The 27,079-nt window shown below is 42.2% G+C and overlaps 1 protein-coding gene and 1 pseudogene across 1 annotated transcript; one reads left to right on the top strand and one right to left on the bottom strand.

Annotated features, from left to right (window-relative positions):
• The window catches only part of LOC136480057 (protein PEP-RELATED DEVELOPMENT ARRESTED 1 homolog, chloroplastic-like), a 139,205-nt pseudogene that overhangs the window by 16,638 nt on the left and 95,488 nt on the right, over window positions 1-27,079 (bottom strand).
• On the top strand, window positions 22,349-23,005 carry LOC136484405 (uncharacterized). Its single transcript, XM_066481621.1, has one exon. The coding sequence runs from the start codon at window positions 22,349-22,351 to the stop codon at window positions 23,003-23,005; it is 657 nt and encodes a 218-aa protein (XP_066337718.1).

Below are 27,079 nucleotides of genomic sequence, written 5' to 3'. Positions count from 1 at the left end.
AATTCCATTAGCCAATTGGGCTGACCTAGAGAAGAAATTTCATACATATTTTTATACTGGGACTAGAGAAAAGAAGATTACCTGACTTGAACATCTATAAGACAGAAAACTAACGAATCAGGGCACTGAGTTTCTTCAAAGGTTCTGAGAGACCAGAAATTTGTGCTTCTCATTAAACTTGGCTGATGATCAGCTAGCTGCTTTGGCCATACAAGGAATGCTGCCAACATGGAAAGAAAAACTGCTGGGACAAGAATTTGACAACTTGGGTTAATTAGCTCAACGAGTGGCGGCGCTCAATAGCCAATTCCAGAGTATGTGCACAGAGATACCCGATTCTAGAAAAGTACCACAGTGCCCGAGGCTTATAATCCATATTTAGTCGATGACGGCTATGAAGATGAAGAAGAAGAGGTTGCTACGTGGCTGAATGGAATTGGGGCAAAAAAATAGTAATAGTGCCAAATCCTTAGGGAAGAGGAGTCGAGGAGAGCTATGACTTTGACATCACAAAATCAGACAAGATCTTTGATTTCTTGCTTGAGAAGGGACAAATCAAGTTGCCTAATAATCATGTTATGTTGCCCCCTGATCAGTTGAAGAATAAGAAGTTCTGTTAGTTCCATAATGCTACTTCTCATTCCACTAATGAATGCAGAATTTTCTGACAGTATATACAGAGAGCTATTTAGCAAGGAGGACTCAAATTTGATACGCCTTAGAAAATGAAAGTTGATGATAATCCTTTCCCTGGAGATCAAAACATGTCGATGCTAGGCTGCTCAAAGGAAAGACTAGGGTCCTGAACATCAATCAAATCAAGAGAAGCTAGGAACAGTCGATCCTGAGATGCAAATATCGGCTGACGAGTATAGAGAAATTAGAAGACGTCGTGACAAGCAAAATAGCCGATATGAGCTAAGGGAAACATCAAAAGATGGGGCGACAAAGCTGCGGGTTACATCTCGGATTCTATTGAATAAGTGGCAGCGGTAGAAAGAAAAGGATTATCAGTGTTGGTTGGAGGAGCAAGAATACCAGCGTCAACTAGAAAAATAGAGGTATGAAAGGAAACAAGCCGAATCACATTGGAATTGTCCTTTCTTCAGACAATGCTGGAACGAAGGTTTGAAGTTGCCTACCAGACATGACTGTCCAGAATGCAGCGAGCAATATTGGGAATTCAGGTAATCTCAAACCAACCGCCGGTCTATCCATGCTCGAGATGAGTATCATCATGGATAACATGGATTGGCAGCTTAAAAAATAGAAATGTTCAGTGATCGGCTTGGAAATCGAGTTGTTGATCCAAACTGGGCTGATTATGAAGAAGAAAGTAATGAAGAAGAATATGTTTGGCAGGAAGGCCAATGGTGTCTAGGAGGTTTGACAAGAAGCCAGAAGAGAAGGGATGCAATGCCTAAGGAACAGAGAGTTGGAACAGGCTCAAGCATTTGGTAAACCTCAAGTATGGCGTGCTAAGCAAATAGCCGATAAAAGGCAACCATCGGCTAATATTCAATGGCTTTTCTATTGCCATCAAGTTCAGAGCTCTGGCAGATCAAGAAGTTTATTCGGATTTCGATGAATCGGAGTATAAGGAGGTAGTTGCCAAGTTGACTATTATACAGCAGAAAATATTTGATAAACCAGTCAAGCATCGACATTTAAAGGCTTTATATGTGAAAGGTTTTATTGATGGGAAGCTGATGAATAAAATGTTGGTGGACAGGAGGCGCTTCTATCAATCTCATGTCCTTACATCACTTTTTGTAAACTTAGGCAAGGGACTAGGAGATATGATTGAGACCGACATGATGCTTAGGGACTTTAGGGGGTAATACGTCTAAGACCCGAGGGGGCAATGAACTGTTGAACTAACAATCAGGGAGTAAGACTCTACTTACCACGTTCTTCAGTCATCGATGGAAAAGGGTCATACAGTTTACTCCTTGGTCATGATTGGATTCATGCAAACTATTGTGTGCCATCGACCATGCATCAGTGTTTGATTCAATGGCATGGAGAAGATGTCGAGCTGGTTCGCGTTGATGAGTCTGTGAGTATCACGACAGCTGATCTAGTCTTCTAGGAACTAGGAGACTTTGAATGCCTTTCTGGCAAGATATGGGAAGGAGGCTTCATTAGCATTAATAATGAAGGCCAACAGCCAATTCAAGCAATCGGCTCTAAGAGTTTGTTTTGATAAATAATCATGGCTTCACGTCGGCCATTGGATTAAGGGAGTAAGTAGTGGTCCTAGAGATAGGCTTAGGCTAATGTTTGTGAACGCTATGTCGAATCATAAGTGCAATTCAGAGTTGATGGATCTATTAAAGGAGGTTTTGTTTCAATTAATGAGATGCTTGGCCTGGATCAATCGATCATTTAACCTTTGGTCTCAAAAGGTCTGGTGCAACCTATCAATAGCGATCGATGAAATATATTTGAAGGGATATTATCCTAGCATTTGATCAACACTTGATAGCCGATACAATTTCGGCTCTAATAGCCGGTACCAGAAAGGTATTGCCTCTAGTTCAAAAATAAAGATCTTCGAATATATAAAAGCCGATACGATATGTATCGCCTCTAGAGCAAAAACAAAAAACAAAGACATTCATGGCACATACAGGGGCATTGCACTAAGACCTATTCATTGAAAGAACAAAAGGTTTCATTCATTAGTTCGCCCTAAATACAATCTAGTCGAAGACCTTGTCCACCCATCCTGAGCAGATGTGATATCCACTATGGCCTCCGCCGCTACGACAAACTCCTCAGCAAATCCTCATGCTCCTTAGGGCCGACGCCCTTTGGGAAACCAGTCTCCATGGCGTGGAGCTCGTACCTAGTCTAGACTTGCACCGCGGTCAGTGCCACCGACGCGCCGTGACGAACGCCGTGGATGGTGATCTCCTGAACGCGGCCAGGATGTCTTGGAGGCTGAGCCTTGATGAGGGGACCCCGAGCATTGATGGTGTCCACGGCCACGTTTATCACCAGTTGGAGGGACTCTAACTGCACTGTCAGGGCTGACGATCACAGAAAATAGAAGAACTATCAAGATAAAGAGTGGAAATCATAATAGAAGCATTCATGGAACTCATCTTACCTGCCTCCGTGGCGTCAAACTTGGCCAGCCGCACTCGAACGGCACTGGCCTCCTCCTCGGCCGCATGAAGGGCAGCCTAAGAGATCCTGAGGTGGATCTTGAGCTGGCCATTTTCCCAAGTCACCTCGGCAAAGTGGTTCTGAGCTAGCCTCCACTGATGAAGGAAACGCCGGGCATCGTCGCTGTTGTAGGAGTTGAAAGAATCCAACAACGAGGCCGGCGTGGAAGATGTAGCATCAGAGGGCTGACAGGCCTTGGGAAGAGGACAAAGACTGTCATTCAAAATGAATCTATTGACAAATCAGAATAATTCATCATTACAAGCAGAAGATGTCAATCTCACCTCATGCGTCAAAGGCGCTGATTCACTAGCATGTTCTCCTCTAAAACCTCCTCCGTTGCATGCTTGCCATGGTTCTCCTCACTAGGCCATGAAGTTGATCAGATCTACAAGAAGGGAGGAAGGCCGCTACAGAGTTCTACGAGGGTGGAGATATGCAAAGGAACAGGAGCAGTTGTGAGTGCAGGATGTGTTCGAGGCCAGTAGCCCTCGGCTAGTATTTGAAGCCACTAGAGCGAAGAGGTGGATGCCTCAGGACGTGCAAAAGGCAACCACAATTAATAGAAGGCGAAGCGCCACCTCACTAATATCGAAGAGAATATACGACGTCGTGTGACTAAGGATAGAAGATCGAAGGGTTCTCTTAATAATAAAGGTCATGTTTTCAGACTTAATTGGATTAAGGATGGAAGTCTGGAATCGGCTATTTTCAAATCGGCTCTTTAGCCGAAAACAAGAAGTATAATGAGACAACAGAGGATGTAGCTAGTCATTGATTCTACACAAGATATATGATACATGAATTACAAATCTAGAACATCATAGATTGCTTTCAGTACTTCTAGCCAGATAGCATCAGCTTCTGCGATCTGTTGCTTATCTCCTTCGGCTGACCCAAGAATATTCTCAAAGCTACTTCGGATGGCCCTGCCTTCTCTGACTTTGGCTAGCAGTTCCTATTTCTTTTGCTTGATGGCCTCGGGGATTTGAGCCAGGGTGGACTTATGACGATCAATGGCAACCTTCATGTTTTCTTGCTCCTTCTCAAGTTCTGCATGCCTAGCTTCCAGTTAAGACAATTCTTGGTCAATACTGAGAGAGGAATTCTTCAAATGATCAATCAACTATGTCAGCTCTTTAGCCTCTTGCCTGTTAGAGTTCCCCTTGGCCAATAAAGTTTCATGATCAAACAGATTCCTCTGAGCCTGTGTTACCTTTAGGACCTGATCTTCAAAGATAGATAAGGGATACAAGACTCTGGAAAGAGCTGGAGATGGATTACCCTTAATGGACAAGGAAACTCTATGTATTGGATCAGTGTCTTGGACCGAATCGTCTATATTCTTTTCAAACATTGGCAGAACATCTCTTAGCCGATTCTTGGTCTCTTCTGACAAGGTTTCCTTGGAAAAGGTGGCTGACGAACTGATTTCATCTTCATCAAGATACTCCCCAAGATTAAAGGAATAGCTCAAAGCTGGGAGATTGAGTGCCTATGTATGAGGAAATCTCGATTAGGAGGTTTGAGTCAGTTCATAACAAAATGGATGGTTAAGAAGATACCGTACCTTCTCTGAAGCCTCTATCTGAAGAGGAGGAACAACTGGTGATGCACCAATAGCATCTGGTTGAATCGGCTCTGAACTTTCAACATTGGTATCTACAATGTCAAGGAAAATTTTAGTTCATAATTATTGTAGAAGAATAAAAGAGACATATGACTTCCTTACCATCAGTTGCATGCTGAGTTGGGGAATCAACAGTCTGAGTGTCGACGGCAACATGATCACCTTCAATGCAGACAGGATCATTAAGTGGACTATCAGGCTCCTACTCTTGTGTTGGTGTTTCCTCAGGAAGTATCTAGCATGGTAAGAATCTAGGTGAAGGATGGAAACCGAGTAGATCAAAAGTTAAAGAAAATGCTCTGACAAGCATCAAGGATAAAACTCACATTTTCTGCTGTTACGGAAGCATCGGTTATTTCAACCGAAATCGGCTCTTTTTGAGGATCAGCCAATGGGGGTTCAGTTGGCGCTGAGTCAAATGCCTGGGATAGCAGTCCTGCACCTAAAGCAGGTTGGGACATAATGCTCGATAACTATGAAGGAACGGGGTTAGCAATTGAATATCATTGTCGGAAGGAAATGAATTGTTTACCTGAGCAGCTGACGGTCTCATTCTATGGAGCCTCTTCCTAGTAGTGGTTTACTAGGTTGTCCCTTGAGCTGTCTTGCGCTTTGAAGAATGATATGTTACAATAGTGGAGGCAGCATGAGTTTTCATCAATTTTTTAGTGAAGGCATAGCCGATCCCATTCTTGAAACTGGGCACGGTGGCTTGATAATCTACAGGACATCCCTTCCTATCCAAGCTCGGAGGATCAAATTCAGCATCTTGAAAAGGTCAATTAGAACAGTTGGTAGAGGAATTCATCGAGCAGTTTTCTTGAAAAGAAATGGCAAGTTACCTCTTCGTCAGAAGCAAATTCTCCATTCAGGGATATACACAAAGGATGGACCAGCCCACAGAAAAGGTGGGAGTGCCATTCTTGCCACCTGGAGTCGAAGAGAGTGGAAGAGGAACTAACTCTGGTCTAGTCATGCACACAAAGGGAAGGAAGGTCCTGATCCCAATTGAAAAACTCTAGAGGCTTCCATCACCTCACTGATGTCTTCTCTTGGCTTCAATAAGTTTCTGAAGAATAATTGAGGGGGAGCTAGCCAAAGCCAAGCTAACGAGCTATGAAAGATGGATTGTAGAACTCATAAGTTGGGAGGTTGCTTGGAAGGGAGGAGCCTATAGCCATTTTGCCATGACCATGACAAAATTCGGCAGAAAGAACGTAGGGCTTGATAAAGGAATTAAAAATTGCAGCCGCCGCCTCATCCGAATAGCCTGACTCAAATCGAAACTTGAATGGGAAGATCAGCTCATCATTTTCATCATCCTCGTATGGTAGCCAAGTCAGGATGTCTACATCAAACCCTCTGTAAAACTTCTTGAAGAGATGGCCAATATCAAAATCAATTGTTATGGCCGATGCAGCCTCACCATAGCTCATGCACTGCCGAGTTCTTCCTTCTTCACCTCTATATTCCTCATCAAAGTTGGAGGAAGGGAAACTCAGGCTTCTGAGATCAGGCCTTATAAACTTATGCATATACAGGTTGAGCCACATTTGTATCAACCACCAAGGGCCACTGATGGTATGCACTGGTTCATTCTTTAGTAATTGTGCGGCTACCTGGTACATCAAATGATAAGCAGCTCCTAGCAGATACTTTCCAAGAGGGATGTCCTTGCCTACTGCTAGATGCTCTGCCATGAGTTTGTGATTATAAGTCCGACCACAAGATGACCCACAAAAGACGAATCTCTCCAACCACATATTCAAAAAGGCCACATATTCTCTTTCACTAACAGTCGATTCATCTCTGATATGGTTCAGAATGTAACATGCCCATCCTGTGCAGTCTGATATTTTGGCTAATTTCTTAGAACTAGCACTCAAGTACTCATAAGGATGCACTGACCCAGTTATCCTAAGGCCGGTCAACATGTAAACATCAGCTAGGGTAATAGTCATTGGGCCATGACCAAAGACAAAAGCATTCAGGGCATTGGACCAAAAATAGGATGCAGAGATCAAGAGTGAATCGTTCCTCTCCATCCTGGACAATAAAAGTGTCAAACATTGATTCAAATCATACACCTCCCAATCTCGGCCCTTTTTCTCGGATACCCTGCGAAACCAATTTCTCCACCCCTTGGGCATTTTAGGCCAGTTTCTGAAGGGGGTTTTGATATTCCAGGAGGACGAGTCCACTATAGACTGTTTGAAGGGGATTTGGTTGGTTTCTTGACGGATGAAATCAGATGGGTCAGGGATCACCCATAGGTCCAAGAAAATATACATTGGAAGCAACACCTAATGGAATCAAGATTTCATTCCTCATTTCCTAGAAATCGGATGGAATAAATTTAAGGAGAAAAGAAATACAGGGTAGCGGCCGGTACTAGGAGAATGGGAAAGTTGAAAAGCGTACCTCAGGGACGTGGTCGCTGGTCACCATTAAAGCCAAAGTAGATTTGAGCCTGATGAAGAATGCTTGAATAACGGCTTGATAGAACAGAGGATTTGCTAGGGTTTGAGGCCTTGGCGGTGACGGCGTCGGATATTAAGATTTGCTCAAGGAAAAGGGAAAAGGCAAAAAGGCCAAGTGAATTGGAAGAGGTATTGTTGGGATATTATATAAAACTCAGGCCGGGAAGTTAGGAATCATGCGTATATCTCGGAATAGAACGGTTGTGGTGTGGTAAACGGATAAATAGGAATTTTGGAATAAAATCACTTTTATCCCAAAATTGGGGGCATGTGTTTACAACAAAATTTGGGAGAAGAACGCAGGAATTCAGAGGCTTCCAAAATTGTGCCCATCAAGGAATCAATTGCATAAGGATCGATATCAGCTGATTTAGATACGACTCTAGAATCGGATCTCTTTGGATGACGTCAGCAGATAGCGATGATGAGCTACGGTTGGCGCCAGGAAACTACATATCGGACTCTACAAAAAGGGAAAGATTAGGGTCCAAGTTATCTTAAATTAGGAATGTTTTCTTCTATGCCGAAGATTGTAACGAGTCGTGCTCGAGTAGGATTCATGTTTAGGCTCTGGGTATAAATATTGGACCCCGGCTATTGTAAAGGACACACAATCAATCAAATACAAGTCATTTACTTTTTTTGGCTCCGACCACCCCTTAGGAGTAGGAGTAGAGTAGATCTCGGCGAGTTCTTCAACGAGCAGGGCTGCATCGGGCTAGCCGACCTCTGGCTTGTCTGTAAGTATCATCATGGCTTATACTTCTGTTCGTACGGCTGCATCGATCCGGTCGACCTCCACTACAACTCTGGTATAAGCTAGTTATCGACTCTTATTTAGTTCATGTATGGCTGCATCGATCCGGTCGACCTCCACTGCTCGAACTAGATTAAGGTCAAGTTATTGGCTCTATCTAAGGGTGGCGTCCTTCGGGTAGATTCATTAAGTTACCGATGTTGCTTATTGCTTTCATTGATTTTTTAATTACAACAATATCACTTCGCCTGATTGGGATTGATCTAGATCGGCCTTATATCTTGTTTAGCCCATCGTTTATTAATCTAAATTGATCTAATCTGCACTTTAAACGATGAGTTGTGTTTTATCGGTTGTTTTATGTCAATCTTGATCGCGCATAGTGTGCGGTTAAGGCATGTCTGGTCTTGAATATATCTATTGGCTAATGAGAACCGTTCCATGGCCCGTTATCATGACCTATGTGATTCTGCCTCACACCCCACTATTAGCACCGTGGAGTGGGGATCGTTATCTGGTAGATCTGTTCCTGATAGGGCATGACTTTAACTTTGCGCTATGCCTAAATCGGCTATTTTAGCCGATATCGAGTGCTTTCACATACAGTTCACATCATGAGACCGTTGGAGTAAAGATAGGTTGAAAGATGTGTTAGCCCCATGATCTTATTATTGTATTATGACCTGCATGATTCTGCCTCATGCTCCACTGATATTAGTAATAAGTTAGGGTCATCGAGTTTATCGCTGTTTCTATGGCCTACATGATTTTGCCTCATGCCCCACTGGTTATAATGATAGATGAGATCTAATATGTTCATTAGGCTTATCTCTATTAAATGGTTAAATGATAATGAGCTATTTCTTTTATATAAAAAGGGGATTCGATTACCTGCAGTCATTGGCTTAGCATAAACTGATTATTGTTGACATCCTATTGCCATTGACCAGTATTTGTTTTAACGATATTCATCCTGAATTACAACCGATTTTTCTTCCATAATTCCATGAGTTTTAACTGATTTATTCTTATGAGTATGCTGGAATCGGCTATTTAGTCGATCTCCTTCCACATCGGCTCTCAGAGCCACACATTCGGGACTGTCTGGCAACACCGGCATGTCCCGCCTTAAATTACTGATTAGCTTTCTCTCCTTGTTAATTGCAGGGTCAAATTGATTCGCACGTCTCGGGAGGAGTGCGCAGGATCGACCACCCCTGCATTAAAGCCAGGTGGATCTACAGCTCCATCGAGCAGACCCTTCTGGCTTGCTCGTGTGCCCTTGGCACGGGATGAAATTTTGTGCCGACAGAAACCCAAGAGGACCTCAACTTTGTAAACACCAACAACGGGTTCTATCCACAACATCAAGGCTAGAATCAGTGCTCCAACAACCAGGGAGGTAACAATTATTACTCTTTTGCTTGTTTGAATAATCAAGGTAATAATAGTTATGCTTTCTTGAAAGATCTTGTTTATAGCAATGGTAGAATGACTGATAGTATAAATAAGAAGCTACATGCTCATGACAAGATGTTGGAAAATATAAATGCTAAATTGGATGAATTTTCTTATGTCTTAAAGAATTAACTTAGTTTTAATAAGATGATAGAAATCCAATTATCTCAAATTGTTGTTGCTATCCCATTCTATGAAAAAGATAGAATTCCTGGCAAACCTGAGGGAACCATGGAGACAGCCAACCTTGTCACGGCAAGGTATGACTTGTTTGAGAATGGTTGGGGATTTCCTATTAAGAAAGGTGATCCTGGGAACCCATTCATTACTTGCTCCATAGGCCCCCACACTTTTCATAATGCCATTTGTGATCTTCGGTCTAGTATTAACATCATGTCTAAGGAAACTTATGATAAGTTGTTTTATACTCCCCTAGCATCAACCACAGTTTACGTGCAGTTAGCTGATCAATCTACCCATTATCTCGAGGGAGTAGCCATTGATTTATTAGTTAAAGTTAGGAGTGCCTATATTCCTATAGATTTTATGATCTTAGACATGGGTAATGTCGAGGATACACCTTTAATTCTTGGTCGTCCTTTCCTTAATACAGCAAATGCTTTCATATATGTGGCTTCTAGGCAAATCCAATTCCACTTTGCTGGAAGAAAAGAAATATTTCCTTTTGCCTAAGGACAACCCCTCTTTGATGAGAAATAGGAAAAGAAGAAGCATCCGAAGAGAATCAAGATGAAGAAACCAAAGCCGATTGAAGAGCTAGAGAATCCTATCAAGAAGAAGAAGAATAGAAAGAGATGGCGTAAAAAGAAAGATCCATCCTCAAACTTGTCATCCCCTGAACCTGACAAGGCCTCCGAGGTGGAACAAGAGGAAACACCTCTGCCCAAGGACGAATGACCTTGAGCCCGCAAAAAGGTAAGTTTTCTATTCCTTGCATTTATTTACCGCATTTCGTTAGTTGCATTTCATTTCCAATAAATTTGCTTTACATTGCATGATAGGTTAGTTGCATTTAGCTACTCTATGTTAATAAATAAAGTTCTATAGTAGCCAATGCCTGACAGGATAGATATGCATTTAGAGCAAGATATATAATATATATATATATATATATATATATTTAATAATAATGAATAAAATTCAGTAGCATCCCTGTTGAATAAGTTATCTAGTAGTTATAGGTTTAGCTATTTATTTATGCATTTTAGTAGTATTAGTTAGTCAACAAAGAAATGAATCAAAAGAGCCACCAGAAGACATTCCAACCTATGCAAAAGGCAAGCTTGGGGGAGACGTCTCTCCCCGCTTAGGTATGAAAATCTTAAACCCTCTCTTTACATTCATGTTTGCTTTAAATTTCAATATTCATGATCATAGAATGTAGAGAGGAGTGCCTTTAAATTATTTCAAGAGAAACTCTGCTCTAATAAAATGATGATAAATTATTTGGAGATGATGAATAGTTTCTCTATGATACTTTGCAAAAGCTTGTAATATAACTTTATACTTCTTAAGGTTTGAGCATGATAAACTTAGAGTTCATCTTAAGTTGACTGCTTTCGTGGGTTGCAAATGCTAGAACCAAGAATGGGCTTTTTGTGAGATATGTTGTATGCCATGATTAGAGTAAATCTTTAAACCTATCTGAGGAATGGTAAAAACAACCTAGAGTTTAGTTTTGCAAAATGCTAAGCTCTCTTGCTAGAAGTTCCTCAATGGTGATAAATTCCTACCAGAGCCAAATAAATATCCACTCATACATGATAAAGCCACCGTAAAACCTGCTTGTTTGTTTTGAGTTTTTTCAAACCTTGTTGATCTGAGTAGAGAAACTTTTCATGCTTTTTGATCAAGATCACGTACACCCACATGTTTATGCTATTCCTACACTGGGGATACGCATGCACATATGCATTCCATTTATTATTTGCTCTATGAGAATCAAAGTTACCTCTCTATGCTATCTTACATCAAAAGAGAGGCCTGGGCTATAGAAAAAAGATGAGAGAGAATAAAAGAGCAAAAAGCTCTAGTGCTCAAAAAAGAAGAAGAAGAAAGAGAGTGAAAAAAAAGAAAGTAGCCATGCCCTCTCAAAAAGAAGCTAGAGAAGGGAAACTTCTCAAAGGAGTACCACTTCCACCCAATATACCACACACATGCACATCTTGATCAATTTGTATGACTTGTTGCTCCTTGTGATCCAAGTGTTTGACTTAGCAATAGATTCAATTCAAGTAAGCTATGCTTTTACGCCTACCTTGAGCTCCACATAAGCTTTAGGATAGAAATTAAGGATAAAATTCATGGCCTTGGTGAGGATTTCAAACACCATTGAGTGACTTGAGTGTACCATCAGAGGAACTTAGGCAAGATTTCTTTTCAAATCATGTGAAAACCTCTAGGAAGTTTGAGCTAAATCAAAGTACGCAAAAAGTATCTATCTAGCTACACATTCTTGCAACTGCTTGTATCAAGGTGAAGGCCATAAGCTCCATGTTGCTAAGACTGATGGTGAAATTTCTAAGTGCTAACATGTTCAACTCAAGAGATAGTATTTGTTTGTACACAAGTCTTTGCAGGGCATTACATAGTAGCAACTCCTGATCCAACAACCTATTACATGCTAAACCCGCATCTTTGCTGAGGACAGCAAAGGGGTAGCTCAGGGGAGCTTGTTGACGGTCATTAACACTATTTTGACCATCAAGATGACGGTGCCATGGCCATGGATCTTCACCTTCGACCCATCACCCAACTTGACCGAGCCAGTCACGCTGCCTTCCAACTTGCCTCCCTAGAGCCAGTCATGTGGTTGCTGGCACTAGAGTCTAGGTACCATCTCTATTCCACGCCGCCACCCATGTGTCCGAGCTAGACTTGGGCATGCGACTTGTCTAGGAGGATGCTCTGCTTACCCATCTCCACAGTCCTTAGCTCCTCCCTCAACATCGGCTCTGCCTCGACATCGTTCAGCGCGTAGAACTCCGCTATTAGGAGGGTAGGTGTTGACGATCACTAACACCTATTTTGACCATCAACATTCCACCCAAAAGCATGGTAAAGTGAGGTAAATCATCATTACATGTGATGAATTATGTTTAAATTTCACCTAGTTCCACTTGTGCTTGTAGAATTATTTGTATGCAGGAAATATGGCAAATTTTGGCTAAAATAGTGACAAACATGGACCAAGGAAGCAAGTAGACGTGGTAGGGCCACTTGGGCCCACAGGCCAGTGCAGCCCAGCACCACCTAGTCGCTGCTTGGCCCCAGCTGGTGCCAACTGGGCACATTGCCTTGTCACCGATCCGTGGGAGCTCTTCCATAGCCAATAGGAAGCGTTGATCTAAGTCGCTTTCAACTGATTTTCACGATAGAGAGGCCATGGATCCATGGGCTCATTCTCATAGACATGGAGCTTCTCCAAGCGACTTACCAGCCAAGATTCACCATGTGCTGCCTTCACAAATGCCATGGAGGAGCGAGCCACGCCCTTGGATGCAAAGTCGGTGCATCCAAGGGCCGGGCTTTCATTACTACCGGTTCCACCATCTGGTAAGGGTGCTTTGATCAGATTTCATCAAAGCTTGGATCAAAATAGTAAGCTTATAGATTAAGCATGGTGCTTAGGCTATAGATTACCTATGGATATGGCTAGGCCTCTAGATAGATTATGGTAGGTGGCAAGTGGTGATAGCCTTGTCCATCCTCTGTATTCCACCATGATAGGTCTAGTTATTAAATCATAGGGCTCGTGGCAGACCTTGTCTATTTAACTCTCCTAGTTGGTAGGTGGGTTGTGCCCCGAAGTACTATCGCATTTCTCCTAGTTATTTGTTTACCCTTAGTTACTAGAAAGATTATCGCTCGCTCTCTCACCTAGCTATCTCTGGTTAGCTTGTATTTAGTAGTTAGTTTAGGTAGTTCACACCCATCCTTCACTATTGTTCACCTACCTAGGATCAACTTAAGACCTACCTTTAGCAAATCCTAGTCCTATATAAATTCTAGCCTTCCATCTTCCTGTGGAAAAAAATATAAATTTGACACTCAGTAATCACCGAGCGAAGTGCTACGCGTTAGTTCTATGGGCTTATGGAATCCTCCAATAGTCATTAAGAAGTATTTAACAGTAGGCTCCTCATCATCCACCTACACAAGGTGCGCCTCCTCCTTCTCCATCATGGGATTCTTGCAATCCTGGGCCCAGTGCCCTGTTTTCCCACAGCGCCAACAAGTTTCCTTGTCGGCTAGATCACCGTCCTTCTTCCTTTGTGGTGCCTTGCCGCAACACTTACCATCGCTGCCGCGGCTAGAGGAGCCTTCCTCGGACCACCCCTCCCTCATCCGAGCCACCCACTAGGTCAATAGTAGCTTGCCGTCAGCCATTGTTGTTGCCATCTCCACGCGGTCCTCCACCGCCTTCAAGATCCCTGTCGCATCCTTGAGGGAGAGTGTAGCTAGGTCAATCAGCATCTCAATAGAGTGAGATCTGTGCATACTTGGTAGGCATGACCCACAGGTACTTGGCAACCGCCTCCTCATCGGTGATGGTGATGCCTAGTGTCGCTAGCTGAGCAACGAGGGATTGTAGTCAGAGCGCCAAGTCCTCCACTACATCACCATCATGGAACGTCAATGCCTCATACTCCTATTGTAGTTGTTGTGCCTTCGCCTTCTTTGCGCAATTAGACCCAACCCGCATGCCTTGAGGGCATCCTTGGTAGCCTTGGCGGAGTCCTTGGTGCTGAGGGACTCCATGTACTCGTGAGGCATGGAGGAGAGGATGGCCTCCATTGCCACATAGTTTTCCTCCTCATCTGTAGCGCCCTCCTCGATGGCCCCTCAGAGCTTCCACGCTCTGATCTTGACTTTCATGTGCACTGCCCACTTGTCATAGTTGGTGCGGGTGAGGAATGACCAGTTGGACCCACCAAGCTCCTACATGGTCCTCTACACGGCAATCTCCTAGCACACAGACAAACAAGACTGCCGTGGCGGATTCCTATCTCCACCACCGTGTGTCGTCCATGTTTCGTCATGTTGTGCCATCACCCATGATCAACACCTGGCTCTAATACCACCTGTTGGCACAGCAGGTGAGTAATCAATTCACCAACACACTCACACACCATGGCTAGAGGTAGAACAAGGGGTGAGAACAGAGCACATGAGCACAACAGTACACAAGTCCAAAACTCTGAATGTTTGCTGCTCTGAACTAATTTGCTTCATTGCATTTCCTAGTCTTATATACACAATACTAGTACCTCTACATGGTACACTAGTGCACCTACTACATATACTATCAATAATTGCTGAGATCAGCCTCAACAACTACCATGGCTGATGTATACCACTACTTATCTAGTGTAGGATCGGGTACTAAGAGGTGATGGCCTATTGCCCTAGTGCCAACCCTGCTGCTGCAGCAAAAGCAAAGAGAGGGGGAGCAGCAAATTATCTCACATAGATTTGAGCTCTTCGTCCTCTTCTTGTATTTGTTGGTCCAATTAGATAAGTTTTACACGTTCGAAGAGCAATATGTTGAGTACTTGGTCACCAAATCCAAGCTTCCATGATGCTTCTCAAAGATTGGTATTACACCTAGAGTTATATTCTCTCAGGAGGTAAATCAAGGCATGGAGGTGTTGATGGAAGCAGTTGGAGTTCAGCTCCGCACTGCTTGTTTCTGTAGAAAGGTATAGGGGGAATCACCACACACCCATTGTGGGGGTGCCTTTCACATATATAGCCATGTATAGGTAGAGTACCACTTGTGGTACAAGAAGCTAGGTTATACAATTATCCTAATAGCCACCCACATTCATAGCGGTAGGATCACGAAAGCATATACTGGTCTGAAAGTTAATAAACAATTGTACAAGAAGACCCTTGGTCATGATGTCTGCTAACTGGTGCACCGAGGGTACATGACGCACTCTCACAAATGAAGTGAATGTTGACCTCAATATGCATTGTGTGACAGTGGTTGACCCCGGCTATCATGTAGACAACACTAACATTGTCGCAATAGACAACCATCACCAAAGGAATCGAGATGTGCACCTCATGGAGTTGGCATAGCCAACAGCACCCAACCACGACATGTGCAACGACGCAGTACTCCCCCTCAACACTAGAGCGAGAGAGCGTGGTTTGATGTTTGGAGGACCAAGACATCAGATTGTTGCCGAGAAAGATGCACAAGCCGGAGGTGAATTGACGTGTGTCGAGGCAGCCTGCTAGTCTACATCAGAGTAGGCAGTGATCTGGTCGATGATGCCAGTGCCTAGGTAGAGCTCGGCGAAGAGTGAGCACTTGATGTATAGTAGGATACGCTTGACTAGGGTGAGGTGAAGCTCACACGGATCATGCATGAACAAGCAGACCTACTAAAGAGCATAAGCCAAGTTAGGCCACATCAGAGTGAGGTATTGGAGAGCACCAGCGAGGCTCCGATACAGTGAGGGGTCAGCAACTAGGGCATCAGCGATGGCAGATAGCTTAGTCCGCGCATCCAACGATGTGGCAGTGGGGTGGCATTCCAACATGCTAGCACGCTAGGTAATGAGGACATTCCTAGCATTCACTCATCTTCAAATGAAACTCCACTTGATATAGCTGGTCCAATTACAAGAAGTAGAGCTAAACAATTGGAGAAGGAAATTCATTCTCAGGTGAACGCTAACCTTATGTTTAATAATCAGTTTATGTTGAATGAGCCTATGCTTTTGAGTTCTTGTTCCAATGTCCTTAGGAATGATGGAGTGTATGAACCAGCATGGGATGAAGATGGATTCAAGCCTCTGGACATTTGAACCAAGAAGCCTATGGTGTGCAAGAATAAAATGGTGGTTCATCACCTTTGCATGGAAATGCAACCAGAAGCTAGATGACTGATACATGGTACGAATTCCAAGCATCACCACGGACATAATACAAGGAGTTAGACAGTGTTCTATATGTGGATGGAAGCGTCTTCAAGTCTACTTTCTAGCCCATCAAACGGCTCATTATTTGGACTTCCCAATAAAGAGTTATGTTCATTTTAGTAACTGCTATCAGAAGCTGAAAGACGCGCGAACCAGCCACGAAATCCACTGGTGCATGCGCATGCTACCATTTACTCCAAGCTAAACGTCCCTATCTCTATATAGATCTTGTACTAGACAATGAAAGGTTGGATCTTGATTGGCTGAATTCAGAATACACAAACTCATGGAGGTTTGTTTATGCGTGAGTCTTGAGAGGCTTGCAACACTTGTTCTTTCGTTTCCTGAGGGAGTTGTAGAACGCCGAACTGCGGTTCACCCAGTTCGTGCCTTCACATCTATAGGGCATGATTGCGTGGGCTGTTTCGTCGGTATGTGGAAGGGTGATTGTCTCAGTAGTTCATCGCGTGGACAGCCTCGCGGTGCACTGCCTCTTCACCAGGTCACACAGCGACAAGTTATCAAGTTCACGGATCCTACGAGAAGATCGGGGCACACAACTTGCTACATGCGTTGCATAGGCGTGTGCCCATCATCTGGTACCAGAGCCTCCGTTTACTCGTTAGGATTGTTCTTGTTTTTGGTAGGATAGAGTTTATATACCTACTGTCCACTAATAGCCAAAAAAGAAAACCTACAGCCCAAATTCATACGTGCTACTGATTTTGTAGTTTGCTTTATCGAGTTTTAATCCTTTAAGATTTGTCTAGTTGCTGAATTTTTCTTTTCCACATCATTCTAGTTGTTATCATTGTTCTAATCATCAAATCACTTGCTGCTTGTACCCACCCATCCCACCCTTCTTCTGATCGTCATTGCTTGCTGCATATATATAAATAAAAAAAACCCCACCCGTTCCACCCTTGTTTTCTACCCGCCACAAATTCCCCACCCGAGTTTCTTGTTTTTGTGCTGCGCCGTCCATCTTAGTTGATCCTTATGTGCCCCTTTAGTTGAAAGTTGTGCTGCGTTTGTCACAAAGGTTAAAAGAAAAGATGTATATGGGTCAAAAGAAGGACTGAAAACAATGAGTTCTTGTTCAAAAAAAAGGGAAAGAACAGAAATAAAAGAGAATTGTGTTCAGCACACCACAAAGGGGTTTGGGCAGCAACAAGTTTCAGTTGGTGCAATTGGTGTTCATCTATCCACTTCCTACATCTTGTTCCTTTCTTTGAGCATCTTTTCCTTTATATTCAGCAACTTAGACTTGAGTTCTTGGATTATTATTCGGTTTTGCATTACTACATTTCAGCGCATTCCATTTACATATTACCCCACCAAGCTCCACTTAAAAGCACCGTGAGCTGTTGCACCGTAGTCTCTTCACTCTTCCACTACAGATTGCAGCCTCGGTTCTTGCCCTTTCCAGGAAGAGAAAGAACTTGTTCCGCAAGTGGTGAGGGAGTGATTCCACATATATTCCACATATATATTGTCCTTTTTCCCCCTCTACTAATATGGCAGGACGTGGAGATGGTGCCGCTGTTTCGGTGGAGGAATTCCAGGAGCTGCGTACACAAATGAATGATTTGACGCAACAACTACAAACTCTCCAATTGAACATGCCTCATAGAGAACCACCACCAAATGAGGATGATGACAATGAGGATAACGAGGCACCACGTCGTGCCGCTGGTCATGGACATGGACGTGGTGGGTTTGGCCATGGTTTTGGTCGTGCTCGGCGCGTTCTAGTTGGAGGTAGAGATTATGATGGTGATGATGATATGTTGTCCGACATGGATGATCATCGGCATGGTGTCCATCATGGTTATCGTGACCGCCATCATCGTCGTGATGATGATGGTTTAAGCAAAGTGAAAGTGTCTATTCCAAAATTTAACGGAAAGGAAAGTGCTGATGATTATTTTGAGTGGGAGACCAAGGTTGATCAGATCTTCGATTTCTATACTTACCCTCCTGTCAAGAAAGCAAAGCTTGCTGCAATTGAGTTCACAGGTTATGCAATCACTTGGTGGAATCAAGTGTGTGCTGATTTCCGCCGTGTTGGACATGATCGTATTACTTGGGATGACATGAAACGAGAAATGAGGTGGAGATTTATTCCTGCCCATTATTCTCGTGAGCTACATTTGAGGCTGAAACGTCTTGTCCAAGGTCATCGTAGTGTGGATGAATATTTTTAGGACATGGAAATGTGTCTACTTCGTACTGGTATCACTGAAGATGAGGAATCAATGATGGCTCGATTTCTGGTTGGTCTTAATAAACCAATCGCAGACAAGGTGGACATGACTAATTACAACACTATGGATGAATTGCTACATTTTGCAAAAAGGGTAGAACGGCAGCTTGCTGAATCTTATAAGAACCGTGCTTTATTTTTAGCTCCTCATAGTTCTACTCCATGGCGCCATTCACAGCAGCACGGGTCAGAGGTGCACACACCTTCATCTCGTGCAACTTCTCGTTCAATTTCAACGTCTGCCAAACATTTTGATTCAAGAGGCAAAGCTGTAAATTCCAATCAGTCCAGCTCCTCTGTTATAGCAGCCCAACGGAAGACAAGCAAGATTGAGTGTTTTAAGTGTGGTGGTCATGGACATAAGCAAGCTGAATGTCCCAATCGGCGTACCATTATTGCACTTGCTGATGGTTCTTATGATTCTCAAAGTGAAGAGGATGAAGAGTTTAACAATGTATTTGCAGATCTAAATCTTGATACTTGTGAGTATTCAGCTGAGGATGGTACATTTGAGCTAGGTCTGAATTGTTTAGCCATTCAACCTATTCCAACTTTTGCTCACAATAACATGCTACAAGATATTATTTCTCCATCTTCTGACGAGATTACTAGTGCTGATTTTGATGAGTTGCTTGCTAATTTTCCTGATTTGGAGCCTTCTACAATGAATACACCATCTCCTCTTTGGTGGTTAGGAGAGTTCTTTCCACTTAGTTTGTTGCTGCTGAACAAGGACAACGCCATAATTTGTTTCAATCCCGATGCAAAGTGAAAGGACAAGTGTGCCGTTTCTTCATAGATGGTGGGAGCTGCAATAATATTGTTAGTGCTTTGCTTGTTGAGAAGCTTGGTTTGCAGCCACGTCGCCATCCACATTCGTACCATATGCAATGGTTGAATAATTCTAGGACAGTTAAGGTTTTAGCCATGATTCGTTTGTCATTTTCCATTGGTGATTATCATGGAGAGGTTGATTGTGATATTGTCCCCATGCAAGCATGCCATTTGCTGCTTGGTCGGCCCTGGCAATTTGATGTGGATTCGGTGCATTTTGGACGGTCTAACAAATACACTTTCATTGCCAATGACAAGAAGGTGGTTCTTGTTCCATTATCTCCAGAGGAGATACATGTTTTAGATGTGGCTCGCATGAAAAGAGAGGAATCTGAAAAAAGAAAACTGAGTGAGACCCACAACACTAGTAAGGAAGATAGTTCTAAAGCATCCAGCCACATAACGCCTCATTCAACTGTAAAACAGCCACACCAAACTGAGTGCTTATTTGTGAGCAGGAGTGATTTGAGAGATGTGATAAACACTACAGCCCCATTCTTTGTACTGTTGTACAAGGAGGTTTTACTTTCCACTAACGACTTACCTTGCTCGTTGCCTAGTGTTGTTCTTGATTTGTTACAGGACTTTGAGGATGTTTTTCCTGATGAGCTACCAGCTGGACTTCCCCCACTTCGCGGCATTGAGCATCAAATTGACTTGGTCCCTGGTGCTTCTCTTCCCAACCGTCCAGCATACCGCACAAACCTCAAAGAAACAAAGGAAATTCAGCAACAGGTAAAAGAGCTTTTGGACAAAGGGTATGTTCGTGAATCCTTATCACCATGTGATGTTCCTATTTTGTTAGTTCCAAAGAAAGATGGTTCTTGGCGTATGTGTGTTGATTGTCATGCTATCAATGCTATAACTATTCGATATCGTCACCCTATTCTAAGGCTTGATGACATGTTAGATGAGTTGAGTGGTTCAATTATTTTCATCAAGATTGATTTACATAGTGGTTATCATCAAATTCGAATGAAAATAGGTGATGAATGGAAAACAGCATTTAAAACTAAATTTGGTCTCTATGAATGGCTTGTGATGCCCTTTGGTTTGACAAATGCTCCTTCAACTTTTATGCATTTGATGAATCATGTGTTAAGAGCTTTCATTGGCAAATTTATTGTTGTTTATTTTGATGATATCCTGATCTATAGCAGATCATTTGATGAACACCTTGATCATATCCATCAAGTTCTTACTATTTTGAGAGCTGACAAATTGTATGGAAACATTGCTAAATGAACATTTTGCATAGACCATGTTGTTTTTCTTGGATTTGTTGTTTCTGCAGATGGAATTCAAGTTGATGAAGAAAAGATTAAAGCAATAAAGGATTGGCCTACACCTACAAATGTGAGTCAAGTTCGAAGTTTTCATGGTCTTGCAGGTTTTTACAGGTGTTTTGTTAAAGATTTCAGCACCATCGCTGCACCCCTCAACAATTTGACAAAGAAGGATGTTCCATTCAAGTGGGGTGATGAACAAGACCAAGCCTTCAATGAGCTGAAAACAAAGCTTTGTGAAGCACCGCTGCTACAACTTCCTGATTTTGGTAAGACATTTGAGATCAAATGTGATGCAAGTGGTATTGGCATAGGAGGTGTACAACTTCAAGAAGGTAAACCTGTTGCCTACTTTTCTGAAAAGTTGAATGGTCCACATCTGAATTATTCTGTCTATGATAAAGAGCTTTATGCCTTAGTTTGAGTTTTGGAAGTTTGGCAACATTATTTGTTACCTAAAGAATTTGTCATCCATTCTGATCATGAAGCTTTGAAATATCTAAAAAGTCAAGGCAAACTGAACCGTAGACATGCTAAATGGATTGAGTTCATTGAAACATTTCCCTATGTTGTAAAACATAAGCGTGGAAAAGATAACATTGTTGCCAATGCCTTATCATGGAGATGTGGTTTGGTTACACAATTAGATACAAAAGTGCTTGGTTTGGAATCCATTAAAACACTCTATGCAGCTGATTCTGATTTTAAAGAACCTTTCTCTCATTGCATTGCTGGAAAAGGCTGGGACAAGTATTATGTGCATGATGGTTTTTTATTTCGGACTAACAAACTATGCATTCCAGCCTGCTCGATTCGTCAAGTTCTTTTGCAGGAAGCACATGCTGGTGGCTTAGCTGGTCATTTTGGTGTCAAAAATACATTGGACATGCTCTCCGATCATTTCTTTTGGCCACATATGCGACGTGATGTCCAGCGACATGTTGCACGCTGCATAATCTGCTTGAAAGCTAAGTCCTGCCTTAATCCCCATGGTCTTTATACTCCATTACCAGTTCCAAATGTACCTTGGGAAGATATATCCATGGATTTTATTTTGGGGTTACCTCGGTCTCAGAGGGGGAGGGATTCTATCTTTGTTGTTGTTGACCGATTCTCTAAAATGGCACATTTTATTCCATGTCATAAGAACAACGATGCTTCACACGTTGTTGATTTGCTTTTCAGGGAGATCGTTCGTTTACATGGAGTACCAAGGACTATTGTTTCAGACCGGGATACAAAATTTCTAAGCTATTTTTGGAAGACATTATGGGCTAAACTTGGTACGAAGTTGTTATTTTCCACCACTTGTCATCCGCAAACCGATGGGCAAACTGAAGTTGTTAATCGTACCTTGTCCACCATGTTGCGTGTTGTGTTGAAAAAGAATTTGAAGCAGTGGGAAGACTGCCTTCCACATGTTGAATTTGCTTATAACAGGGTAGTCCATTCCACAACAAACTTTTGTCCATTTGAAATTGTTTATGGGTTTAAACCGCATACTCCCATGGATCTTTTGCCTTTACCATTACAGGAACAAGTTAACTTGGATGCAGCAAAGGGATCGGATTTTCTCAAGAAGCTACATGATGAGACAATAAGGAATATCGAGAAGAAATCAGCACAATATGCAAAGCAAGCGAACAAAGGTAAGAAGAAGGTTACATTCCAGCCTGGAGACCTCGTGTGGTTGCATCTATGCAAGGATCGATTTCCCCAACAGCGCAAGAGTAAGTTGTCTCCTAGGGGTGATGGTCCATTCAAGGTTTTACACAAGATAAATGATAATGCTTACAAAATTGAGCTGCCACCTGAATATTCCAATGTGAGTACAACATTCAATGTCAAAGACTTGCTTCCATTTGTTGGTGAGCCTGAGTCGAGGATGACTCCTTCTCAAGAGGGGGAGGCTAATGAGGACATTCCTAGCATTCACTCATCTTCAAATGAAACTCCACTTGATATAGCTGGTCCAATTACAAGAAGTAGAGCTAAACAATTGGAGAAGGAAATTCATTCTCAGGTGAACGCTAACCTTATGTTTAATAATCAGTTTATGTTGAATGAGCCTATCCTTTTGAGTTCTTGTTCCAATGTCCTTAGGAATGATGGAGTGTATGAACCAGCATGGGATGAAGATGGATTCAAGCCTCTGGACATTTGAACCAAGAAGCCTATGGTGTGCAAGAATAAAATGGTGGTTCATCACCTTTGCATGGAAATGCAACCAGAAGCTAGATGACTGATACATGGCACGAATTTCAAGCATCACCATGGACAGAATACAAGGAGTTAGATGGTGTTCTATATGTGGATGGAAGCGTCTTCAAGTCTACTTTCCAGCCCATCAAACGGCTCATTATTTGGACTTCCCAATAAAGAGTTATGTTCATTTTAGTAACTGCTATCAGAAGCTGAAAGACACGCGAACCAGCCACAAAATCCACTGGTGCATGCACATGCTGCCATTTACTCCAAGCTGAACGTGCCTATCTCTATATAGATCTTGTACTAGACAATGAAAGGTTGGATCTTTATTGGCTGAATTCAGAATACACAAACTCGTGGAGTTTTGTTTATGCGTGAGTCTTGAGAGGCTTGCAACACTTGTTCTTTCGATTCCTGAGGGAGTTGTAGAACGCCAAACTGCGGTTCACCCAGTTCGTGCCTTCACGTCTATAGGGTGTGGTGGCGTGGGCTGTTTCGTCAGTACGTGGAAGGGTGATTGTCTCGGTAGTTCGTCACGTGGACAGCCTCGCGGTGCACTGCCTCTTCACCAGGTCACGCAGCGACAAGTTATCAAGTTCGTGGATCCTACGAGAAGATCGGGCCACACAACTTGCTACACGCGTTGCATAGGCATGTGCCCATCACTAGGGGAGGTCGACGACGTACTGACGCTGTGATAAGAACAGCCTAGAATTGTCACGTGTCACAAAAATACTTAGGAAGTAATGTAGGTCGCGGAGATCTATCATAGTGAACTCTGAGTGAAGATGCACAATGATGTGCTAGAGTAGCTCATGGGACAATGCCATGAGGACTATGTTGTCGACGTAGAGCGGTAGATACGCAACGCGATTGTTGGCGGTGCTTATCGACAAAATCCAACCGCCAACTATGATCCAAAAAGGAGAAAACTACATGTTTTTACACACATATACTTTTACTATTGACATAGTTCCACTTGTATTGGAGAATTACTATTTTGAAGGACTTATAGTTGAATACAAGGGAATTAAAGTCAAAATGCGCCATCAGACAAAGCGTAATGCAGATTTGCGCAAAGGAAATAGAAGGCCCATCCAACTGATTCAACCAAGCCAAGCACCGCCATGGCAAAGACCTAGGACCAGCCAGGAGCCCACATGCGCAAGGTGGTGGTGAGGCAGGCTAGCAGGGGTGCGGCCGCACCATCCCCAAGTTCGCTCAGCCTCTCTCTTCTCTAGCGGTTGAATGGCATCATGCAAAGACGGTCCAAGGCGGTTTCATAATTTATCTACACCTAAACTGACCATTCTAGTGCTGTAAATAGATAAGGGAGGCCTCTCATACCTCACACACCACACTTGGGCTCTCTCTCCCTCCACTTGTATCTTTTACTCATGATCTACCATATCCTATCCATGTAGGAAAAGCCAAAAATGCACGGGGTACAATCCTGAACCAGAGGCTTTGAGCTAGCTTGGGAGAGGACCCCCACAAGGTAACATGTATCTTGCACTCTCACCACTTTCTGTTACCTTGCATAAAACAAGATAAGAATAAATCAAAACTTGTAATTCTCTTGTTCACCATTTCATATTTTACCTCCGTTGGATGATTCTTGTTTATCCTTTAATGCTTCCTTTCTCTATACCGACATGTTTTGGTTTGGGAGTGTTGGTTATACATCTTTTAAATTAAGCATGGTGCTTAGTTTAAAGTTTGGATGTAATGATCATGCTTCTATAGGCCTTTTAATTTAAGCATGGTGCTTAGATTAATTAGCCTACCTTAATCAAATGAGACATGGTGTCTAGTTTGATCATTGAATCAAAACTGCTAGTGTAGATTTTGGTTGATCATATGGACTAATCCTTGCAGGAATTTATCAACTTCATGAGGGTAAGTCTTTGAGATGACAACAGAGATAAAAATTTGTTTGGTAAACCTTGATTAAAAAAATACAATAATAATAATAAATAATAATGATAATAATAATAATAAAAATAATAATAATAACAATGATAGTTATTCCACTCCACATGTGATGTAAAAATGTGTTAGCTCATATGAATAGTTGCTTTATCTTATATTTTGACATGTGCCTAGTTTATAACTTAGCTTTTGCCCAAGATTTGAGTTTATTAGCTAAAAATGTCTCATCCTAAAAAAATTGAAACTTGTGGGTTGCAAATGCTTAATGTAGTCTAAGTTGTTGTGGGATAAGATATGGTGCAAACGGAAATTTGATATGACTTTGTTCTAAGAAAGACTTGACATCCTGGAGTTTTATTTTCAAAATACTAAAATTAAAAGTTCCTCAATGATTAAAATTCCTACCAAGGCCATATGACATGATACAAATGAAAAACCTTAGTCATATGCTGCTTGTTATCATGTTGAGCTTTGTCAAATTGTTTGTGACCCTTGTTGAGATTCTCGTCATGCACCCATGATCAAGATTCACTGTACACCCACAAATAAAATGTGGACTGTTACACTGAGAGTTACGCAAAACATGTTTTTTGGTCCACCAAATAAATACTCCATTCATATTTCCACCAAATAAACACTGTGAGTTACGCCAAAAGTAAGTAGGGGCTATGCTAAAAAAGAGAAAAAAAAGAAAAGACAATATCTATACTAAAAACATGAGAGGAAAAAAATGCATGCCCAAGAGCATCAAGAAGAAAAAAAGAAAAGAAAAAGAAAGAAATAAGATAGCTCATACTTTAAAATAAAAGGCATTCCTCTAAAAAAGAGAGAGTCATGATTCAAAGGAGTACCAAAAATATTTAGAATTAGGAAGATTTTAAAATTTCACACACTTGCACAATCTTGATCAAAGTGTATGACTTGTATCTCCTTAGGTCCGGTTTTTCACTTAGCAACATTATGCGATGCAAGTATGCCTCTTTTCATACCTACCCAAAACTCCACAAAAAGCCTTAAGAGGTAGGATGAAAAGAAAGGCAAACATCAAATGCCTTGGCAAGGATCTTCATATACATTGAGCGATCGAGAGAATCATTTGAGGAACTTATATTTATTTTACAAAACTTTCAAAAACCTCCGGAAGGAAAGTCGATCAAAGAACTAATGATAAGCATTTCTGTGAACTGTTCTATCTTGCAACCACCTAAGACTTGAAGAAGGCCAAAAAGCCCCACAGGTAACGAGATAATAAAGGGTGGATAGAATGCCAATTCATTCAAATCAAGGAAGAAAACTTTGTTATAGGCATGTCACTTTTGAAATGTAATCGGCATAGTAGCAACTCCTGATCAACAACCAACGTCTTAGCTTTTGCTCGAGGACGAGCAAAGTGTAAGCTTGGGGGATTTTGTTGGTGGTTCTTATCGATAAAATCCAACCACCAACTATGATCCAAAAAGGAGGAAACTACATATTTTTACACACATATACCTTTACTATTGACATAGTTCCACTTGTATTGGAGAATTACTATTTTGCAGGACTTATAGTTGAAAACAAGGGAATTATAGTCAAAATGCACCATCAGACAAACGTAATGCAGATTCGCGCAAAGGAAATAGAAGAAGGCCCATCCAACTGATCCAACTGGGCCAAGCACCATTGTGGCAAAGACCCAAGACTAGCCAGGAGCCCACATGTGCAAGGCGGTGGCAAGGCAGGACAATAGGGGTGTGGCCGCACCCCTAGTGCACCCGCACCGCCCCCAAGCCCGCTCGGCCTCTCTCTTCTCTAGCAGTTGCATGGCGGTATGCAAAGATAGTGCAAGGCGGTTTCCTAATCTATCTACACCCAAACCGACCATTCTAGTTCTATAAAAAGACGAGGGAGGCCTCTCATACCTCACACACCACACTAGAGTTCTCTCCCTCCACTTGTATCTTTTATAATTTTTAGTAGTATTTGGAGCAAGGCAAGCTTCATTGGAGAGCTTGAACCTCTAGGGGCAAACATGGTATGAATAGTATGAAGAGCTCCCTTATGTTATTGTTCTCATTTTATCCATATAGTTATGTTATGAAATTAGAGCAAAGTTCTT

This window comes from Miscanthus floridulus, chromosome 9 (genome assembly GCF_019320115.1).
Source record: "Miscanthus floridulus cultivar M001 chromosome 9, ASM1932011v1, whole genome shotgun sequence".
Lineage (NCBI taxonomy): Eukaryota > Viridiplantae > Streptophyta > Magnoliopsida > Poales > Poaceae > Miscanthus > Miscanthus floridulus.
The sequence above is the reverse complement of the archived record's forward strand: the minus strand, read 5'-3'. Positions and strand labels throughout refer to the sequence as shown.

Bases quoted from the DNA above. Each gene is read 5' to 3' on its own strand.
- LOC136484405 (XM_066481621.1), top strand. From the start codon at position 22,349: ATGGATCTTTTGCCTTTACCATTACAGGAACAAGTTAACTTGGATGCA.